The following is a 19548-nucleotide window of genomic DNA, read 5'->3' on the forward strand; positions in this document are numbered from 1 at the left end:
AAATCAAGGTTTTTCCTTCTTCTGGAAGACCTGAGCAGCTCTGGGGAGCTGCTGCAGCCTCTCAGATAAGAATGCTGGGGGTTGGAGGCTCAGCGACCACGTGACGGAGATAACACCGGGACCTGCTTGCTGGGACAAACAACTTGTTGGCTGATCCAGGTGCGGGTGAGTCCATCCGCTCCCTGTGGCAGCAGGCATTGCCCTGCAAAGGAGAGGGCAGCACGTGCTGTGTTTCCCAAGCCTGTTGGGCTGTGCCACGTTTGCTTACGCATGGCTTTATAAAAAGGAGGTGCAGAAGCTTTCTCTGCTCCTTCCCAGGGTTTGGTTCAGTCTCTCTCCACTGCACAGCCTTGGCTATGGCTGGCCTGAATGTCTCCATTGCTTTTTTTTTCCTGGTTGTTGGGGCGTGCCAGGTGCTCAGGCAGCTTTCCAAGAGGCTTCTGTCTCCTGGAGCATACAGCTGCCTTGCCAGAGAACTTGCTGGCTCGTTACAGTTGTGCACAAGCTGCCTTGAGCTGAGGATGCTGTTTGAGATCAGTCTGTGGGGTGGTGGCTTTGGCCCAGACGTGGTCCTGACTCTGCTCTTCCTCCTCTTCGTGGTTCATGGTGCCTCTTTTGATGGAGCATCCGCCAACCCGACCATCTCTCTCCAGGAGTTCCTGCTCCTTGAGTCCAACCTCGCCGCAACTGCTGCCAAGCTGCTGGCCCAGGGTGTGGGCATGGGGATGGGATGGGCTGTCACCAAGCTCTACTGGTCCTGGGAGCTGACGCATTTCCACCTCATCCAGAACCTGATAGCATCAGAGTGCAGCTCCTCCATCCATACCTCTCTGCACCATGCTGCCTTTGTGGAAGGCACTTGCTCTTTCTTTTTCCACCTTGTCCTTCTCAAGTTGTGCCAGAGTCACCTGATGTACCGGGTCCCTGCCCTGGCAGCGACTGTCACCTTCCTGACCTACACAGGTGAGCAGCACCTGCCTTTCTTTTTCTAAGAAATTAAGAAAAATACTTAATTTGTGGGGGAGGAACTGTCCCTCTTTCATCTTCCAAGACTTAAGAGATAATGATTACTAAGACATTTGTTTTCTACTTATTTGAGGGAATATTCATTTGGGGATGAAGACTGCAGTTTAGGATATCTAGGCAGCAGGTGAAACGTTGGCACACGAGAAGCCACAGCTTGCCCAAAGACTGGGAGCACTTTCTTTGAACGTCCCCTAAACGCAACCCTTTGGTCCCGCACTGAACTCTTCTTCCCGCAAAGCTCAGGGTGACAAGGGTGGGATTTCCCCTTGTGCTGCTATTACACAGTCCAAGAGATGCAGCTGCCAGAGCTGGGCAGCAGCAGAGATGCTCCTGGCAGGCAGGAGGGGTCACGGGTCTCCTGGCCCAGCTCTTTGTCAGTCTTTCAAAGGATGCAAGCGAGACTGATGGCCATGCTTCTCTTCCCATGCAGCTGTACCGTTCACGGGGGCCTTCTTTAACCCTGCTCTGGCTGCAGCCACCACCTTCCACTGCTCGGGGAGCAGCTTTTGGGACTACATCCAGGTTTACTGGCTGGGGCCCCTTACAGGTGAGATTTGCCTAGGAGGTACTGGGGGGCAGGGGTTGGCATGGGGGGCAACGGGCAAGGCAGAAATGCTGGGCGTAACACAAACCATTCCTGGCAAAGGGCTAAACTTGTGTCTTGCCAGTGGCAGGTGTCCTTTTCTGTCCCCCTTCCCTGTCGCTCGAGTCATCCCTTTGCTATCCAATTTTTTTAATGCAATTTCTATGTGGGGCATAGGCAAAAACTCTTCCTGAGGCCAAAGTTTGGGGGAGATGAAGCAAAGATGTTTTAGGGCAACGATTATCTGAGCTATGCTATTGAGGTTGTCCACAGCTTCAGGATGACCACGGGAAGTTGGATACATGCTGCCTAGAGTGCAGAGAGCCTGGACAGAAGACTGCTGGCATCGTTTACGGCCCTTTGGAGTCAAAACAAGCCTTGCTATGAAATTAAGGACACAATGGTTAAATTCTCCTTAAAGTAATATAGCAAGGGTCTTTCAGATACTGTTAGTGGGGACTTCAGTGGTGCTGAGCTAGATTTTGGTCATGATGAAGGTTATGGCAAGGGCCTGAAAATGACTACTCAGCCGTGGAGATGCTCGATGCAGCACACCAAAGGGGTCTGTGCTCTCATTTCAGGGATGCTCACTGCTCTCTTGCTGTACCAAGGCAACATCCCACGACTCTTCCAGAAAAACCTCCTTTACAGCCAGAAGAGCAAATACAAGATACCCAAGGCAAGGATGGTGGCGCAGGTAGAGGGTGATGAACTGCAGCAGAAGAGGAAAGGGGAGAAGAGCAACTCTGAGCCTTGTGCCTGAGCCGTGGACGGAAGCCAAGGATGTCCCTGCAGCCCCTCTCCTGGGAATGGGTTTCCTGGCATGGACGATTTTGCTGCTCGTCCAGCCCAGCACCCATCCTGCCCATTCGGTCACTGCCACAGGGTGAGATTTTGTTTTTTAAAGCATCGCGAAGGAATTGGCCAAGCTGGCCTTGTAGGATGTCTGAATCCCTGAGCTCCTTTGGGAATAGCTTTGAAAGTCTCCCTGGAGAGCCTGAAATGTTTCAGGCCTGCATCGCTGGCTCAAGCAAGGGGAAAAAAACCTAACACTTTTGCATAAATTGCTGGTTGTCTTGTATTGCCAGGAAGCTTGCAGAAAGTCAGGACCATTATGTGGGTAGGCTTGAGCAACTCCCAGATTATTGCATCGTGCAATGCTTGAAATAATTTGGCTGGGTCTCTTGCAGCCATAAAAACAAAGCATAAACAAGTAACCGCCTTGGAAACTTGGGATGAGGAGGAAGCAGGCTTTGATCTTTCAAGTTACTAAATGGATATTGGTCAAAAATTGGTGTTCTTTGAGTTAAACTGAGGTCTTTGAATTGCATAAGCTGAACCTGGCAGTTCTTGGAGAGGAATTAAAAGTGCTCCAGGGGAAGGGAGTTCACTGGCCACAGGACACCCTGCTCCTCTGCGGATGCAGCGTTTAGCCTGGCTTTTGTGTGCTGTAAAGCATCAAGAAACAGTACACAAAGTGTCTGTGGTTAAAAAACGAGACCCAGACTGCTGGTATGCAGCCAGTGTAGGTGAGCAAGTGCATCCCAGGGCTCCTCTCCGTGTCTACCTGAAATATTCCTAAAGATAAAATTACAGTTTGTGGAAATAATAATAAAAACATATGTTGTGATTGGCTTTTGGGTGAGTGATGTCATTCCTGTGAGCTCTGCCGTGGGGAGATCAGCCCATCTGATCACCAAAAACGGGAGATGCCATGGCGACGTCCAAACTGACTCTGCCCTGCCTGCCGCTTGCTCTGGAAGGGCGGTAATCTGGGTGGAAACACCTGCTAGGTAAACGGGGCTCCCCCCAGGCAGTGCCAGGGCCAGGGCACCCCATGGGTGCTGCACACCGGGGGTCTCTCCACAGGGAAAAGCAGGGGCAGGGGCAATCCCATGTGCAGCATCCCTGGAGCAGGGCTGCTGGGCATGGCTGGATACTGAGCTGCTGCCCAGATGTCTCCCCCGTCCGTGCTGAAAATGGCCAGTTGCTGCATTTTGCAGAAAATAGTCTATTTTGCAGGACCTCTCTGGGTGGAAAATTCCTGCGTTGAATATATTCTTGATGCGCCCATGACTTTTTGGAGCAATTGGCAGGGTGCGTGCTCCAGGGCAGGCTGTGCTTTTTGTGCAAGTGGGCACAGGGAGAGGTGATGCTGTGGTTGTACGAGTGTCCCTGCCCTGGGTCACCTTGGCAGGAGCTCGAGCAGGGAAGATCAGGCTCCTATTTACTGAGCTGCAAACAGTGAATAAGGAAGTGGCACCCGATTAAAATCTGGAGTGAAGGCGTCAGATGCAGGTTTGGTACCCAGGTGCCAGCCAGGCACCCCGCCTATGTCCCCTGTAGGTTTTTGGGGGACGACCCTGGCTACACTGCCCATGGGCTGCCCATCTCCCTTGCTTGCGTGGGGGATTGTCTTCTGGGGTGAACTGCAGACCACCCAGGAACCCAGAGGGGAGCTGGACCTCTGCAAACCATGACACCACACCACGTCCCACCAGGAGAAATGAGGGAAGGGACCAATGCGGCGATACGTGGACATGCCTCGGAGATGAAACTTTATGGAACAAGCGACACCCTAAAAACCATGCAGCAAATGCCCCCAAAATGATGTCCCCGCATTGTGCCTGGCTGGATGCTCAGTGCTGCCTGGTCCCTTCCAGGGAAAGGCAGTGGGAACGCAGTCTGGCTTTTAGCCTGGCTAAACTGTGAGCAGGAGATGGGGCACCTTCGGGTGGAAACCGAAACCTTTGAGGCTCTGCATGGCTGGCCAAGGGAGAGCCTGGGATGCTCAGATCCCCTCAGCAATTTTTTCTGAACCTCTTTTGGTTTGGAAATTGTGCTGAAAATCCTGAGACAGGGCCTCTGTTCATCCAAACTGATTTGCTGGCTCTGCTTTTGATTTGAGGCTAAGTGTAGGATGTGAAAAATAAGGTTGGCTAGCCCACCGCAACCCATTCTTGTGGTATTTTTTCCCCAGGCAGAGCATGGAATATTCCTACAGCTGCTCCAAGCAGTGGATTGGGATGTCTGGCTGCAGAGATGCTCATGAGATGTCTCCTGGACGCATAGGAATTTAACTTGCAGTCTGACACTGCAGTCTTGGCATCAGCTCTGGGGTAGGATGCTGATCCTATAAATGTAGCATATGAGTGCAGCATCTGAAGGCAGCACATAACCACAGAGTCGGGGCAAAAAAAAATGCTAAAAACACTAAAAATGCTGATTTATTTATTTCTTTTTTTTCCCCCAGGATGTGTTCATTTGTTTGAGGTTTGTTTCTTGGGCTGCTGAGGAGACCATCTACTGGGCAGACTGATGTAATTAAGGGGAACTTAATAGGAGTGATGGTGAATATTGTTATTTGTAATTAAGAGGCTGCTTTTCCAGCACAGTAGCATTAAGGTGTAGTGGAGGAGAGTCGCAGCTGGACAGACTTGTTCCCAAGCTGTAAATCAAGCTCCGCAGCTCTGATTTACAGCTTGGCCATGTGCTGTTATGGTCTCCGTCATGGGGCCGAGGACTTGGGCTGCCCTCCTGGTGCTGCTCCTCGCCACTGGAGTTGGTACTACGCAGCGCAGACTCCCCCCGGATCGCCTCCTTCAAGGCTTCAGCTGCCAGTCAGCGGTTTTTGCCCTGTTTGCTCAGGACCTACCCTGGAAGAGTCATGTTGTGTTGAGCCCCTGGGACCCCCCCCATTGCAGCCTGTCCTGCTCCGCAGCAACGGCAGTATGTAGCACCCAAGAGCTTGTGCACAGTCCTGCATGGAGGTGGCTGGGGGCTCTCGTGGGCAGCTACCCCCTGCCCTGAGGCAAAAGCAGCCCCAGAGTCCAGGAGGTGAGCACCTTGCTGTCCTCAGCAAAGGTGGCTAGAGAACGATGCCTGGAGGGGAAAAGGAGGCTCAGTTTTGGGTGCCCTCCAGCTTGTGCCGCAGGGCATTGCCCTGCTGAGAGGGAGCAGGCTGGTGGGGCTGGGGGGGCTTGCGGGCAAACTGCTTCTTGTAGAGCGCGCTGCTGTACTGCAGCTCCGGGGTCACCAGCCGCCGGCACATGTGCTCCATCTCCTTGTCCAAGCCCTGCTTGAGGTTATAGCCCAAGATCTTTGCATTGCCGTGCTGCAGGGGCTGCAGGGAAGAGTCCTTGATGTCCTTCGGGGCCACGCTGCCCGTCCCTTGCAGGCAGGTCCTCGCCAGCTCTGCCTGCCTCTCCCGAAGCGCCTTTACTTCCCGCTGCATGCGCTCCCTGCCAATGTCTCGGTCGATCCTTTCCCAGAAAGTCCTGTTGAAGTAGGTGTAGATTTCCCAGTCCAGCCTGTTCCAGTCCTTTATCTTCTCCACGATGGTGTCCGAGAGGGGGGACTTGGTGCTGCTGTCCCTGATGTTGAGCGGGAAGGAGACGACGCTGTCCAAGTCCCAGCACAGTATCTCCTTCAGCAGCACCATGGACTCGTCGAAGTACTCGGAGATGAGGAGCAAATCAAAGGACGCCTCGATGGCCTTCAGCATGAGTTGCACCCGCTTAGCAGAGGCCTCTCCATTGGGGTTGAAGCCAAAGTCAAATGTCATGAGGTTCTTGGCATAGTGGCTGTCACTCTTTGCAGGGTTGTAGTAGTGGTAGGGCTGGCTGAGGAACTCCTCCAGGCTGCGAGCACGGGAGAAAGCCGATGCGCCCTTGTAGTACATGAAGGAGGACTCCATGAGCTGCACAGGGTTCCTCAGGATGGAGAAGTAGACAGCTGAGCTGGATACCACTTTCTGCACCTGCAGAGGAGAAAAAGGAGGTTTTAAAGGTGGGGTGGGGAGGAGTGCAATCCTGTGCTCTGCTGGCAAGCAGAAACCCTTGCTGGGGTCGGAGGTGCTGGGGAGGGTTTCAGGGTGCGGCTCATCAAAGGAGGATTTGTGTGAGCTGTGGGGAGCCCCAGAAGAGGCACATGAGGAGAGCCGTGACCAAAGCTCCCTGCTACATGCTGCCACAGCTGGGTGACCTGTCTGGACTTGAGATACATCCTATCTCCTTGCCTTTCCCCAGATCTGCGTGTCCTCAAGTGGCATCCAGAAAGGTGGATGCTGGGCATGGCCGACCTGAGCTGATGCACTGAAGGCGTTCTCCTTTTGCAGCTGGTACCCTCCAGGCCTGTCCAGGGAGTAAGACATCTCCAAGGGCCCACCAGACAAGAATAAGATGATAGTTGCTGACTGCTACAGATGCTGTCCCCTAGCTTGTCTCGGGTCACAGCACAGAAGCTCTCAGGAGATGCCCATAAACACGCAAGGTACCTGGGGGCAATCCTGTCTCTCTTTAGCTTACTCCCTGGAGAGTTTACCTACTCTATGGGTGTCCCACCTTGCTCCCCATGAGCCCTTCTCTCCCTCCCCTGTTCGCCCCTCCCGAGTCATTGCGGCTTTGCCCATACCTCCGGCTGCAGGAATCGCATGTGGTGGCAGAGGATGTTGAACCGCCGAGGGCTCCTGGGGGAGAAGCCCTGCACGAACCTCGCAAAAAAGTGGTGTGGGTAGGAGAGCTGGTTGCCACCCCCGATGGGGAAGGCGAAGGTGAGGTTGTGCATCTCGCCGAAGCGGAAGAGGACATTCATGACGGTGCTGCTGGCACTCTTGTGGACTTTCAGGAAGACAATGTCAGTCTTGGGCTCACACTTCTCCCTGTGAGAGGAGACCCCTCTGGCCTGGTGGCCTTCTCCAGGTGTCACCTCTTCAACCTTAGAGACTTTTGTCCAGCTTGGGAAAAATCCCTTCTCCAGGTCTGTCTTGTAAAGGTCCTCTGCCTGTGGAGGTTGAGCTGAATTTGGCACGGTGTGTTTAAGTGAGCTGTCCCACTGATAATGGGGGAAACCCATGGCTTGAGGTTGCGACTGGGTCTGTACCACTGCCTGTGTCATTCCTGGTGGTGACATTCTCCTCTTCTCCTCTGTGGTCATCCTGTTTGCAAAGGTTATGAACTTGCTGGTGGCAGCGTCAGCATCTCCCAAAACTGTGGAGATCCTCCCAGAAAGACTTTGAGAAGGACCCTCTCTGGTTGCTTTTCTCAGGTCAGGAAGCTGGGATTTCAGCCTCATGGATGAAAGATGGGCTTTCACCTTCTTGCTGCTTTCCACAGGCTGCCACGTCCAGTGCTCCTCTTGACTGCTTGGGCTGCTCTCCAGTGGGGTCTCCTGGCTGAAGTACAGATGCATCTGAAAAATGTCCTGCGCACTCTCAGTCGAAGTGGGGTCTGGCATGGTTTTCCTCTGCCAGTGCGGGGAATTGTCCTCCCACAGCGGGTCGGGGGTCTGGAGGGCAGAGTTGAGCAGCTTCTGGCCATGGTCCATGGTCTGCCTCAGGGCACGCTCCACCTCGCACTGGCAGTTTCTGTAACAGGGAGGACACTAGGCTCAGAGGATGGAAGGAGCGTGCAAAGAGGAAAGCTCCTCTGCAGCCCAACAACCCCCCCCTGCAGACACCCCGAAGCGTGTTCCCCTGTCTTTCTTGAGGTGGGTGGTATTGCTGGTGGGTGTAGGACTTGACCACTGCCCTGGGAGGTTGGGGTGGGTGCAAGAAGAGGAGGACAGGTCAGTAGCGATGTGCTAATGCCCCTGTCCTTTGGAGCACAGTGGGCTGGTGGAAAGGGGCAAAGCAAGAGAAGGCAAGGAGAGAGAAGAGCAGGTGGCCTAGAGAAGCTGGAGGAAAGTTTGCAGATGACCCCAGATTGGGAGGACTGGGAGGATGCTGAAGGGTTTTGAGGCCAGCCAGGACAAAGCCCAGAGCAGCCTAGTCTGAACCTAGAACAGGCTCAGCTCTGGCCAGGGCATAGGGGTTGGATGTGAGAGCCCCTGAGGGATCCTCTCCCACCTGGATTTTCCTCCTTGTCTAAAGAAGACACTGTTGGGTGGTTTTCAGGAGGGCGGTTTTGAGCCTACCTCAGTGGTCAGCCGGAGGATGAGGTGCAGGTTTGCAATCCTGCTTCAGACCTACCTGGGAGGCTGCAGCTTCTCCATAACTTGAAGCGTGACCAAGAGGAAGATGAGGAGGCTGAAGATGACCCAGTACCGACCTGGCTGGCACCTGTATATTGCTTTCAGCTTCCTGCAAGGAAGCAGACGTTTCAGACCATTAGTAGGTAGAAGAAATGCATGTGTGAGGCAGAGGGGAAAGACACCTTGAGACTTTTAAAAAAAATTTTTTTTTAAGGTAAGGTCACGTTTTCATGGGTGGAAGAGGTGCAGAGGCAGTGATAACCAACGAACCTCAGAGGCTGTGCTCAAGCAGTGTAGCTTAGTGGAAATTTCCAGCTGGGACACAAATATCACACTGAAAGGTAAACAGCGATAACCACGAAGTCCCTTGGCTGCTCAGGAACGCCTCACCAGCACAGCCTGAGCTCCCACTTCAGCAGCAGGAACAGGCACTGCTTGCATCTTTCCTGGCCTAGAAATATTGGGACCCTATCTTTATTAAAAAAACAATAAAACTTTGTTTTGCCTGCTCTCCCCTTCTCTCAATGCCTGCCATTGGAGGTGATTGCCACCTTCCCAGGCTGCAGATGTGATGCTACCATGGGGGCCCCAGCTGTGCCTTTCCAGTGTGTGACCTGGCTTTTAGTCTGGTTTTAGCCAAGTCTACAACAGCAGTGTGATTTCTTCAAGTCATCAGCACTAAGCTATGGGGTTTTGGGTTGTACATGGGGACATTCAGGCCATGAAAAAACATTGCCATGGGACTTTTACTATTTGTAGGGCTTGCTGCAAACCCTGATGGAGCTTGATTGTAGTCTTAATCTTAGTCTCAATCTTAAGCGGAGCAGTTGGGGGACTAAGCTTCCTGGAAAAAAGGATTAGTTTGCATTTAATTTCTGCTGGTTTCTACCCAGGGAACATATTGTTGCCTAACAGGAGATGATTTGTACTGAGAATCTGGTTAAATCCTCTGTTGTGGGCTCCTCCTTGGGTGGGAGTCCAGCCTGCAAGCCCCAGATGTCTGCTCTCCCCCTCTCAGAGTGAGGGAGCAGGCACAGGCTGCTTTGCTGAGCATGAAACGGAGGAACAGGAGGAATTAATGAAAGCAGAAATTTAGGCAGAGCCTGCTTGGAAGCCACATTCTGACAGATAATCTGTGTTCATTGATGTTGCCTGCTTCCTTTAGTGGGCCTGGGACTGCACAGACCTGCTTGTCCTGGAGCATCTTCATCTCCCTGGTGCTTTGTCTCCTACTCCGGGCAGTCTTGTGACACATGGGAGAAGTACTACCTTGATGAGCTAGCAATGATGCAAACATGGGCTGCCTGAAGTGGTCACCTGCATGCCACTGGTACTGGTCAGGAGTTTGGCTTTGCTATTGAAAAACTGCATTTGTTCCAGAAAAATTGTCAACTGTTACTACTAATGGTAGTTTGCTTATTACAGCACTACTTCCAGTGGTTGCACATCAGTTTGGACACTCAGGGGTATGGTTCTGCTCTGCTCTCAATTATGTCACTTATTGAGTTGAAATGCTAAGCTCCTCCTAGGAGATTTTTACTGTCTAAAGTACTTGGGACTGTAAAGGCTGGGAGGTCTTAGGTTATGACAGTGCTACTGAGGATTCAAAAGGCATGCAATTACTAGCATGGTGAACAAGCTAGTCAGCAGCACAGCATCCCTAAAACCTGATGGTAACGTGGAGCTATCCATGCTCATTTTGCACTTGAGGAGCAGATTGCCAAGCCCGGATGAGAGACAGGCGGCTGGCGAATGTGCGCATGGCTTGCTGCCTGGCCATGCAAGCAGCACAAGGATAGCCTCGTGCTGTCAAAGATGAATGGGTATGACAAGCAACAGATCAGAAAAATGCCAAATGCTTAAACAGTGCTTAAAATGCCAAGACACATTAAGGGGAGAGGGTTGAAGCGGAGACTCAGGGCTGCCCCACAGCTGCTGCAAGGCAAGGCTTGTTGAAATACCCCTGTGTGGAAGATCACTGATGGGCAGAGAGACCAAAGAGGGAGAAAGCAGTGAAGGAGGAGTTGCTCCAGGATGAAGTGATGCTGCTGGACAGATCTTGTTGGAGACTTGAGCCAACTCTCCCATCATGCAAGGTACAGCTGATGGTAAGTTTGTCTGCCTGGCCAGCCTAAGAAAAGCAGCAAGAAGGGAATGAAGAGCTAACTAACTGTGATATTTAGCAATATACCCAAACGCTCTCATTGGGGAGATCTGCACAAGCACCCAGTAGTGAAGGCAGAATGATGCAACACTTCCCTGGAAAGCAGTGCGGAGGTAGGCAGCACCCTCTGCTACTCTGGTATCTGTATTTTGTGCAGATATAATTCTGGACTTGCTTCCACAGGGGTTCCTGGTCAGTCCTAAACTTTCAACCCATAGAGAATCTGTGAAAGATCCAGGTCATTTTGCTGCTAGCCTGCTGCCTCTTTTGAGATGGGTGTTGTGTTGGTTGCACAACCAGTTGAGAACACACAACATGTTGCTGGCTGCTTGGGTCTAATCAGGCTAGCATAAAGCCAGAGCCCTTTCTCCAGGCTGGCTCTGGTGGGACACATGTGCATCAGGGAGGGTGCACTGAGTAAAGGGAGAGCTGTGGCAGCAGCTGAAGTTTGCACTGAAGATGCCAAGAAGTTGCACTGAAGGCAGCAAAACCAGGATAAAATGGCACATGTAGCATGACAAGCCTTTGTCTTGGAGGCTGGAGCAGCTGGATGATTTGTAGCTGGATGATGAGCCTTCAGAAGGCTCAACTTCTTTCCATGGGTAACTCCTTCACAGCCTCCTCTCAGTTTAATATGCCAGGATGAGATCATGGGTGTGGGTGTCTTGAAGCAGAGTTAAATACTTGAGATCAAAGCACCAGGAAGATGTCCAAGATGCACACAGAGCTGGCGGGAGTCAACGCTGCCCCATAGGGCGGGGTGGACTGCAAGAACAACATGCAGAGTCTTTGGAAATGCCTCTGGCTGTGGGCAGGCTATAGCTGAAGAGCCCCTGCAGATCAGAGCCTGTGTGCTGTCACCTCCAAAAGTGACAAAGCAGGGTGCAAAGATGGATGCAGCACCCCAAAGATGCCTTTGGCTGCTAGGGCTCAGCAGCAGAGCCATAGTAGCTGAATCCTCCTGCGCTGGCTCAATGGATTTAATCAAAACCCAGTCTGTTGGTCGTTTATTTGCAAGGGATGATGCCCCCAGCCATGTCTTGCTGCCTGCTCCTGGTGGTGGTGGGATGCCTGGGGCACTGCTTGGAAGCAGGCGCTTCTTGATTGCAGCAGTACTGCAGATTTCCCCTCCATTTTTTCCCCTCTGCTTGAAGCAGAGAGGATGACCTGCTTCCCTCCCACCTGTGCCTCTTCCCTGTCTAACACAAAAATAAATGCACCAGTTGGGATGGGTCTGTGGTTGGCTGGCACTTGCTGAGCTGTGCAGGGTCTCAGCTGACTGCTGGGTGCTGCAGGACGTGTCAAGGCTGAGTTCACTGGGCAGATAGGTGGCAAAAAATGACTTTATTGATTTGCTCTGGCTAGATACACTCCAGGCAGTGAGCAATGTTGCATGGGCAATTAATGTACACGATATGTACACCAGAGATAGCCTGCTTCCTCTGACCAGCGATTGGAGCTGTTTTCTTCCTTTGTTTCACAAGAAATGAGAAAATGGGGACAGTGGTCTGCAGGACGCTCAGGAGAGGATAAGTAGCGCAGGAAGGGCATGACAGCACTGCCTGCCTGCGTCAGTACCCAACCTATCCTTGAAACAGCTGGGTTAGGAAAGACCCCAAGCCTCCTAGCACTGCAGCTTGGTGTGCAGCAGCAGGGTGTGCCATGCCCCAGATGCTGCAGGCACATGTGGAACGGCTGTCCTGCCCCAAAATGCTCTCCCCACAGCAAAAGGGCACTGCTGCAAAGTCAAGCCATGCCCTTCTCTGCTCCTTGTTCATCCTCTCCAAAATAGAGGCTGTGGAAGAGCACACCTCACCCTAGGTGCATTCTTTGGTTTGGCCATGTAAAAGACTCACAGAGAGACATGTTTCTGCTCCACATCTACTCCTCAGGTGAGCGTGCAGAGCTGCGAGCTGTGAGCCCTTGCCTGGGACAAGGCAGGAGGGATCAGCATCCTACTTGCCCCACCAAGGTTTTGCCATTCTTCTTCCTTTGCAGTATCAGGCCTTACAAAAGATGCTATTTTCCTGCCTAGCACACAGGGGAGCAGTGCTGCCCTTAGAGCTTTGCTAGAAGAGAGAGCCCCATTAACCCACACCTCTCCACATTTATGCAGAGCAGAAGTGCTCCTATGCCCATTCCCATCATCACTTCAATCTCTAACCATTTCTCAACACAGAGGGACCTACAAGGACATGACGTTTGGGTAGGATGGAAGTAGAATTTTACTGAAGGAAATCATATTTTACTTAAATAAATAAATAAAAAATCCACTTACATGATCAAATACCTTCTGAATTTCAGCATGGTGAGCTGGAGCCTTGGCTGTGGAGCGGGTAGTTATCACTAGCCTGGGAGAATGGAAAGCAAACACCTGGAGCCTGACTTGTGTGCCTGCGGCTGGTGGCCCCTCCCTGGGGGGGGCGCCTGGGATGGCAAGCCCGTAGCAGACCTTCCCACCGGTGCCCTGCTCTCCAGAACCTGCCCCAGGGAGCTACCAGCCTCAGCTCTGGTGAGTGGCACATTTACACGGCCGTGGCCTCGAGGGCTGCTGGCAGCAAGCTGCCTTCTGCAAACCACTGCTACATCGTGTCAGTGGTGGCCAGGCTGGTCCGGGCGCTTGTGGACCCTGCGGGGGCTGGCCGTGCCCCCTATGTCTGCGTCCCTCCCTTACTCCTCGGTTTCACCCATGGCTGTTGATGTTCTGCTTTGACACCTCATATCCTCCTGCTCTGCTCTTTGTGGTTATCCCTTCTTTTCCCTTCTCATGTCCTGCTTTTACTTCTTGACAAAGCTGAGGACAGAGATGGCTTGGTCATGAGAGTTTAGCTCTTGATAATCCCTATGTTGATACAGCCTTTAGGTCTGTGCTGCTGAGACCCTGTGCAGGCTGCGTCACACCTGCATGGCATGGAGCTAATCGTCTCCAATGCAACCTGGCTCCATCCACCCTGGGCTGGGGTTACGGCAATCCCCAGCTGCCTCCTTTGCTTCCCCTCGCCATACTCGCTGCTCCAGGCATAGCATTTAACCACCCGCGACTCCAGGCACTGCTTCACACGTGGATGTCTTGTATTTGCCATCTTCTGACTGGCCTCCCATGTTCCCCCAAGCCAGCAAAGTCCTCAACCCCCCGTGTTGGGACTGTGCTGTGCCAGGATGACCAGCAACAGGACAGCCCTGCTAGGAAGCCAACTGTTTTCCAGTACCAGTAGAAAAATGATCACTGCATCTGCTTCTTGCTGGCTGGTGGACAACATAAGACAACTCAAAGGTGGACTGGGAGGCTGCCCTCCATGATGGATGTCCACAGCCGGTCCTTTGACCAGGGTCTCCTCCCTCTTCAGTAGCTTTTCCTCCACATCCTTCCCCTTTGGGGCTCATCCCAGCATCCTGCACAGCATCAGCAAGATACAGCCACAGCTTTGTGTGACCAAGGGCCCTAAGCCCAAGTAGCGGGACCACATGCTTCTCACATTTGGGCACCAGGCATCTGGGGCGGTGGTGGAGATGGAGGCTGCATGGCTGTGATGTGTGCCACGAGGACCAGTGGCTCAGGCTGTGCAACACCCATTCTGCAGGACCAGGCTCCCCATGTGCCTCCTGGCACCGATGGAGAGTACTCTGGCAATGCGTGCTTTCCCTTCACCCATGCCTATGGGTCTCAGGAAATACGTACCAGGCAGATAAGTCAGTTCCAGCCCAGACCTTGGCTTTCTCAAGGGACAAAAGGGCCCAGCTTCCTCCCTCCCCCCTCGCAGGTAGGGAGGCAGCCGTTCCCCTCACCCTGGCACAGGCAGGTGCTGCCTCTCCCCATCCACCTCACTGAAACCACACGTTTACTGTGGGGCTGTCGCATTCCCCACCCATCCCGTGCTCCGGCTATCTACCCAGGCTGGCAGCTTATCTGGGAGTCCAGGGCTGGGTGAGAGCCATGGGCTAGCTTGCTGTTTGCAGGGATCAAACCCCTTTCTGCTGTTGGGAGTGAGTGTTGGTGCTTCTCCCCTCTTCTTCCCTCTGCACAACCATGCCATGTGCAATCTGAGATGGATAAGCCTGCTTGGGGGGGGCCACGGTGATGTGGGGCAGGTAGGTGGCTGAGGGGTCTGCGAGCATCCCCCAGGCAGGACCTTGGGGGACATCCTATTGCTGCAGGGCATAGGGCACCCTTGCCTGGGAGCACCCAGAGGCTCATCAACATGAGGGTGCCCAGACTGGCTTGATCCTGCTCCTCTCTGGTTGTTTCCTCTTGCTGGATTGCCACTTGTGGGATTTGCTGCTGCTCAGCTCACTTGTTTCCCTAAGGATAAGCCTCCCTGTCCATGGGGACCTCATGGGAGGTCCAGTTTCGGTATGTAATCCTGGTCAGGATTGCCTGTATTCCTGTTTGCTGCCTGGCAGCCTCTTTCTTGGGCATGACTCGATGGCATCTGCAGAAGAGAATCTCAAAAGGCAAAGTTGTCTGCTCCTGCTGGGATCTGGTGATGTGAAGCACAGCATATGCTCTCATCTGCCTGCATAATTCTTGTGTTGGAGGCCACATCTGCAGGACCTCAAGAGCTCTCTTGAGCTGCTTCTGTTACCTTGCATCCCAGAGAAGCTGTTTTGGAGCGTTATCTGGATGGGATGGGACTCCACTTGTGGACCAGTGTCTGAGGGCCTTGGTGGAGATGGCAGTCCTCTGAGATTACACCCTGTGGTCTCTTCTCTCCCATGGATGCTGGAGCAGGGGTCAGGATATGGGCAGGCAAATGCATCTTTTGCAGCTGTGTTTCTTGAGAAGCGAAGGGTGCCCTTGTAGGAGGGATTGGGCTCTGTCTCCGCTCACTGGGCAGCCGGGTCCTGCTGGGGTGACCTAACAGGCTCATAACTTTTGGGTAGGTGTGAGGACTGTCCTGGTGATGCAGAACTGCCCCAGCTGCCTGCTGCTGAGTATGACCCTTATAGGGTCATCATACTACTATGGTATGTGCACCCTCCTAGGTGGGTGCACATTCACTGTCTGGGGATGGGCTGATCTCAGCAGAAGGCAGATGAGGAGCCCCAAAGACTCCAGTCCCTTCCTGTCCCCCGTCCCTGTACTCTCACCCCTGCTTAAGATGATGAGCAAGGAGATGTCAGCTTGCCTTGAGACACCCAGGACCTTGCCACTCTCATGCAATGGCTTCCCTGCTTGGCCTGGCCATGGCTTGGAGGGGCTGCTCGTGGGTTTTTCCCAGGGCTGTTGGACAAGATGCACCTGCACCTGGAAAGCAGGCATCTCTGGTCCATTTGCAAGCCTGTACCTGGGGCTGAGGTGAAGAGGAACATGTGGGAAGGTGACTGCCTCTCTGGTGAGGAGGAGACCTGCGACCCAGATTTCCAACCCTGGGGCTGGACGGATTGCTGGAGCAATGTGGTGTGAGGGAGAGCACAGGGGTTTGAAAGGGCTTGAGCCTCACTGTAACATCAACTAGCTGTCTGCCTCCCTTCACCTGTGCCTTATACCTTTTCCTGCTGGGTGGGGACTACTCCAGCATAAAAACAACACAGCAGAAAGCTGCGTGTGTGTTTTTGTTTGGTCTTGCTAGAGGCAGATATGTCTGCCATCAACAACACTCCTTGCTGAGCCCCAAGGCGTGAACAGCCGCCTTCAGGTGGGCGGCACAACAGATCTCCTTGCAAAGGTGATGAGTCAGCAAGGGTTTTCCAGGCAGGAGCAGCGAAGCTTTGTTCTCCTGTGAGAGCTAGGATGTCAAGACAGTGCTGTGAAAGTGAGGTGCAGGAGAAAGGCCACTGCTGCTCTCTGGGACAATCTTTTCCTTGGCTAACGAGGAAGGGACTGATGTCTTTGCATGTGTTGGCAAGAGGGAGGCAACTGTAGCCTGGAGGGTACAGGCAACCAGGGAGGTGTCTCTGTAGAGAGCAGAGACTGGGGTCCTGGGGGCATATGCGGAAACTGCTTCTGGGCTTTGCCAAGAAAGGTTGGGGCAACCCCTGGGGATCTCCTGGGGTGGGAGCGGCCCGTAGAGGTTTCCTTAGCAGGGACTGGAGAGGGATGAAGCTCCTGCTGGAAATGGTTCCTTACTTTTAAAGTCAAAGCAGAACATCTGCAAAAGAAATAAAAACCTCTCTGTGTCTATAAGCAGCAGACAATGATACTTAAATTCCATGCGAAGCCATTAACTGGAGGGGGAAAACCAGAGTGCTACAGAAAAGCCATACCCAGGGTTAAAATTATCCTGGGAAGGGCCAGGGGTAAAAATAGTACTGATCTCATGTTAGAGGAGCCTGGAAGACCTCTTGGCAGTGCCGTGGTGGGGGGGCAGACCTCCAAAGAAGCCCAGCTGGTGAGAGGGGCTGAGGAGCCCTCCCACAAGGGAGGACTGGAGGTGGCACTGGTTGCATCTGCGGTGGCAGTCCAGGTACCTGAAGCCAGAGTCTCCTGGCTTGAGACTGTTGTCCCTTTGCCTCATGCAGGTAGCTAGACTTCAAGGACCTGGAAGGAGGTTGTTGCCACTGGGATAAGTCAGGGAAGGCATGTCCAAGGCTGGACTGGGTCCCATTCCTCACTGAGGATGACCACAAGGTCCTGTTTCCCACTGTCTGGTCCCCGCTGTGCCTGTGCTACCCATGCTGCCTGCCCAGGCTCCACTGGCCCATCTCTCATCGCATGCTCACAGCATCCCATCAGGAAACCTCTAAACCTACCTCTGGCTCTTGGTTCGGGTCCTTAGTCCTAAGGTCACCTGGTGCTGCTGCCTCCTCCCACCCTGCAAGAAACGGATGAGCTGTGTCTGAGGCTGGGGATCTGCCTTTTACAGGTGCAAAAGTACAACCTGAGCTGGTGCATAAAACCGTACCTTTGAGGAATGCCACAATTCATTATCCCGACCCTGGCAAGAGAGAGGAGCATGGCTGAGTCCTGCATGCTGCCAAGGCTGGCAGGGCTGTTCCCTGCCCACATCGCTGCAGCATTCCCCCCCCCCCCCATCTTTATTTCTTTGCTTTCTTTTTTTTTTTTCTCTGTGTGTGCACTTTGCTTAAGCAAGGACTTATCTTCATCATTTTCTGCCTACATGTGGTTAGTTTGGCCATGTCATTTGTATCCTGGCAGCCTGCAGCTTGGTGGATCTCAAAGTGGGGTGAAAAGATGAGAAGTTTGTGTGTGTCTCCCCAGCAGCAAGTCAGCCCCAGATGCAGTGATGGATTGCGGAAATTAGCGTCTAGGACATCCCGATTTCCTAGGTCTGCAGTCATTCCCGCACAACCCCAGATGGAGAGAAACTTCAGAGAGGGACGAGCTTTGGCCCCCACCCCCAGAAAACTTTTTGTGCAGCTTTTCTGTTTGCTTTTCAGACCAGTTTCTAGACAGACCTATTCACGAAACAACCTACGATAATTTCTAGATGACTTTCTCCAGGGAATCCAGCACACTGCGTTATCAGCAATGTGCAAGTTTGCTTTCTGAGTCGTTTTGAAATCTATCACACACTGGGCCTCCCCTTCCGCTGCTGGGCAGCCACTGGTCCATTAGCACCTACCTAAATTGATACTTAGTTAATTTTACCCTTTGCAGAGCGAGTGAGGCATGCCCATTTAATTAGTTTCTGTTAGCTTCAACAGCTCTCCTGGGACACTGAAGTCAGCCTGCTGCTCCGCAGTGGCATGCCCATTGATACCAGCTCCCTCTGAAAGGGTGCTCAGGGCCAATGGGAACAAATACATCCAGCTGGGAAGTTGAGAGCAAAGCGTGGAGAGAGCTGAGCGCAGGACCGGTGCTGATGTGCTGTGGCTGCTGGCTTGTATGGGATCCCCGCCGATATGGGGACCCTGTCCCAGAGGGGATGAGGCACCAGGCAGAGCTCCTCTTGAGCGTGAAGGCTGAACGACAGCTGGATGTGCTCAAGTTTAGGTGAGAAGCACGTCATTGCTTCTGGCCATAGGCTTTTCGGCTTGCGTTGGGACTTTGGCCCTAACCACACACAATTTGTTCTTTAATCTCGGTCACCTTATCAGAAGCCTTTGAACAACCAAATACATCTCCACTCACCTTGGGAACAGGCTTTGCCATTTCTTTTTGGTTGGTTTTGTTTCCTTGCCAGAGACCTCTGAGAGATTAGCGTGATCCCTCACAAACCCGGGCTTTGTCTTGAAGCCTCTGAAGCCTGCAGCGCCAGCAGCACTTGGGTGCTGTATATTTTAGGGTGGCTTTGACATTAGACTAGATTCCTCAGGGCCTTGTAGGATCCAGGATCTTCTGAACAATTCCTGATGACTGTCCATGTCTTCTTCTCCAAAGACACCAGGTTACATGTTACTGGGAGGACTTCCTGGTCCATCTGTAAGTGTCTGGAAGCAGAAACAAAAGTGGGCATCCCAACTGTGAGGTGCCACGGGGTCTCCTCAGCAGAGGTGGAGAGAGGCATCTCCCGTGGGTGACTTGCATGCATTTTTAGTTTGCTCCCATTGCCTCTTGTCCTGTCACTGGGCACCACTGAGAAGAGCCTGGCTCCCTCCTCTTCATTCCCTCCCATCAGATGTTTATACACATCTGTGAGGTCCCCCCCAAGACCACTCTTCTCTGGGCTGGACAGCCCCAGCTCTCTCAGCCTCTCTTTGTACAAAGGATGCTTCAGACCTTCATCGCCTTAATGGCCTTGCACTGGACTGGCTCCAACAAGGGCATCTCTCTCTTGTACTGGGGAGCCCAGAGCTGGACACAGCACTGCAGATGCGGCCTCACCAGTACTGAGCAGAGTGGGAAAGGAGGCTGCTGGAGCTCTGGAAGCTATGCTTGACCTGGGGATGGCCAAAGACATCATTA

General features: G+C 53.0%; 3 protein-coding genes across 6 annotated transcripts; 1 reads left to right on the plus strand and 2 right to left on the minus strand.

Moving 5' to 3' along the window:
- The first annotated feature begins 130 nt into the window (after nucleotides 1-130).
- Nucleotides 131-13597, plus strand: LOC128148777 (aquaporin-12-like). 4 transcript variants are annotated; one of them, XR_008237405.1, is made up of 4 exons: nucleotides 244-963; nucleotides 1457-1573; nucleotides 2191-2495; nucleotides 13047-13597. XR_008237405.1 is itself a non-coding variant. In XM_052802985.1 (3 exons), the coding sequence occupies exons 1-3, from the start codon at nucleotides 357-359 to the stop codon at nucleotides 2370-2372; spliced, it is 906 nt and encodes a 301-aa protein (XP_052658945.1). In that variant the 5' UTR covers nucleotides 131-356; the 3' UTR covers nucleotides 2373-3266. The 4 variants fall into 4 exon arrangements, 2 of the variants coding, with proteins under 2 accessions (XP_052658945.1, XP_052658944.1); XR_008237406.1 differs by lacking the exon at nucleotides 13047-13597 and adding an exon at nucleotides 4590-4731; XM_052802985.1 differs by lacking the exon at nucleotides 13047-13597 and having other exon boundaries at nucleotides 131-963; nucleotides 2191-3266.
- On the minus strand, nucleotides 4905-7004 carry LOC128149649 (galactose-3-O-sulfotransferase 2-like). Its single transcript, XM_052805128.1, has 3 exons — nucleotides 6952-7004; nucleotides 6627-6741; nucleotides 4905-6380 (listed from the first exon to the last, which is right to left on the minus strand). Exons 1-3 carry the CDS (start codon nucleotides 7002-7004, stop codon nucleotides 5511-5513), a joined length of 1038 nt encoding a protein of 345 aa, XP_052661088.1. The 3' UTR covers nucleotides 4905-5510.
- Nucleotides 7001-19150, minus strand: LOC128149650 (uncharacterized). The gene is made up of 4 exons (XM_052805129.1): nucleotides 18947-19150; nucleotides 17433-17494; nucleotides 8577-8687; nucleotides 7001-7973 (listed from the first exon to the last, which is right to left on the minus strand). The coding sequence occupies exons 1-4, from the start codon at nucleotides 19148-19150 to the stop codon at nucleotides 7001-7003; spliced, it is 1350 nt and encodes a 449-aa protein (XP_052661089.1).
- Nucleotides 19151-19548: the final 398 nt, after the last annotated feature.

This window comes from Harpia harpyja, chromosome 12 (genome assembly GCF_026419915.1).
Source record: "Harpia harpyja isolate bHarHar1 chromosome 12, bHarHar1 primary haplotype, whole genome shotgun sequence".
In the NCBI taxonomy this organism is placed as follows: Eukaryota; Metazoa; Chordata; class Aves; order Accipitriformes; family Accipitridae; genus Harpia; species Harpia harpyja.

Coding starts and splice junctions, on each gene's coding strand:
- LOC128148777 (XM_052802985.1), top strand. CDS start 357: ATGGCTGGCCTGAATGTCTCCATTGCTTTTTTTTTCCTGGTTGTTGGG. Junction 964..1,456: donor CACCTTCCTGACCTACACAG/GTGAGCAGCACC, acceptor CTTCCCATGCAG/CTGTACCGTTCACGGGGGCC. Junction 1,574..2,190: donor CTGGCTGGGGCCCCTTACAG/GTGAGATTTGCC, acceptor CTCTCATTTCAG/GGATGCTCACTGCTCTCTTG.
- LOC128149649 (XM_052805128.1), bottom strand. CDS start 7,004: ATGACTCGGGAGGGGCGAACAGGGGAGGGAGAGAAGGGCTCATGGGGA. Junction 6,742..6,951: donor AAGGGCTCATGGGGAGCAAG/GTGGGACACCCA, acceptor CTCCCTGGACAG/GCCTGGAGGGTACCAGCTGC. Junction 6,381..6,626: donor ACACGCAGATCTGGGGAAAG/GCAAGGAGATAG, acceptor AAACCTCCTTTT/TCTCCTCTGCAGGTGCAGAA.
- LOC128149650 (XM_052805129.1), bottom strand. CDS start 19,150: ATGCCTCTCTCCACCTCTGCTGAGGAGACCCCGTGGCACCTCACAGTT. Junction 17,495..18,946: donor ACAAGGCCCTGAGGAATCTA/GTCTAATGTCAA, acceptor CGTTTCTTGCAG/GGTGGGAGGAGGCAGCAGCA. Junction 8,688..17,432: donor ACCCGAACCAAGAGCCAGAG/GTAGGTTTAGAG, acceptor GCTTCCTTGCAG/GAAGCTGAAAGCAATATACA.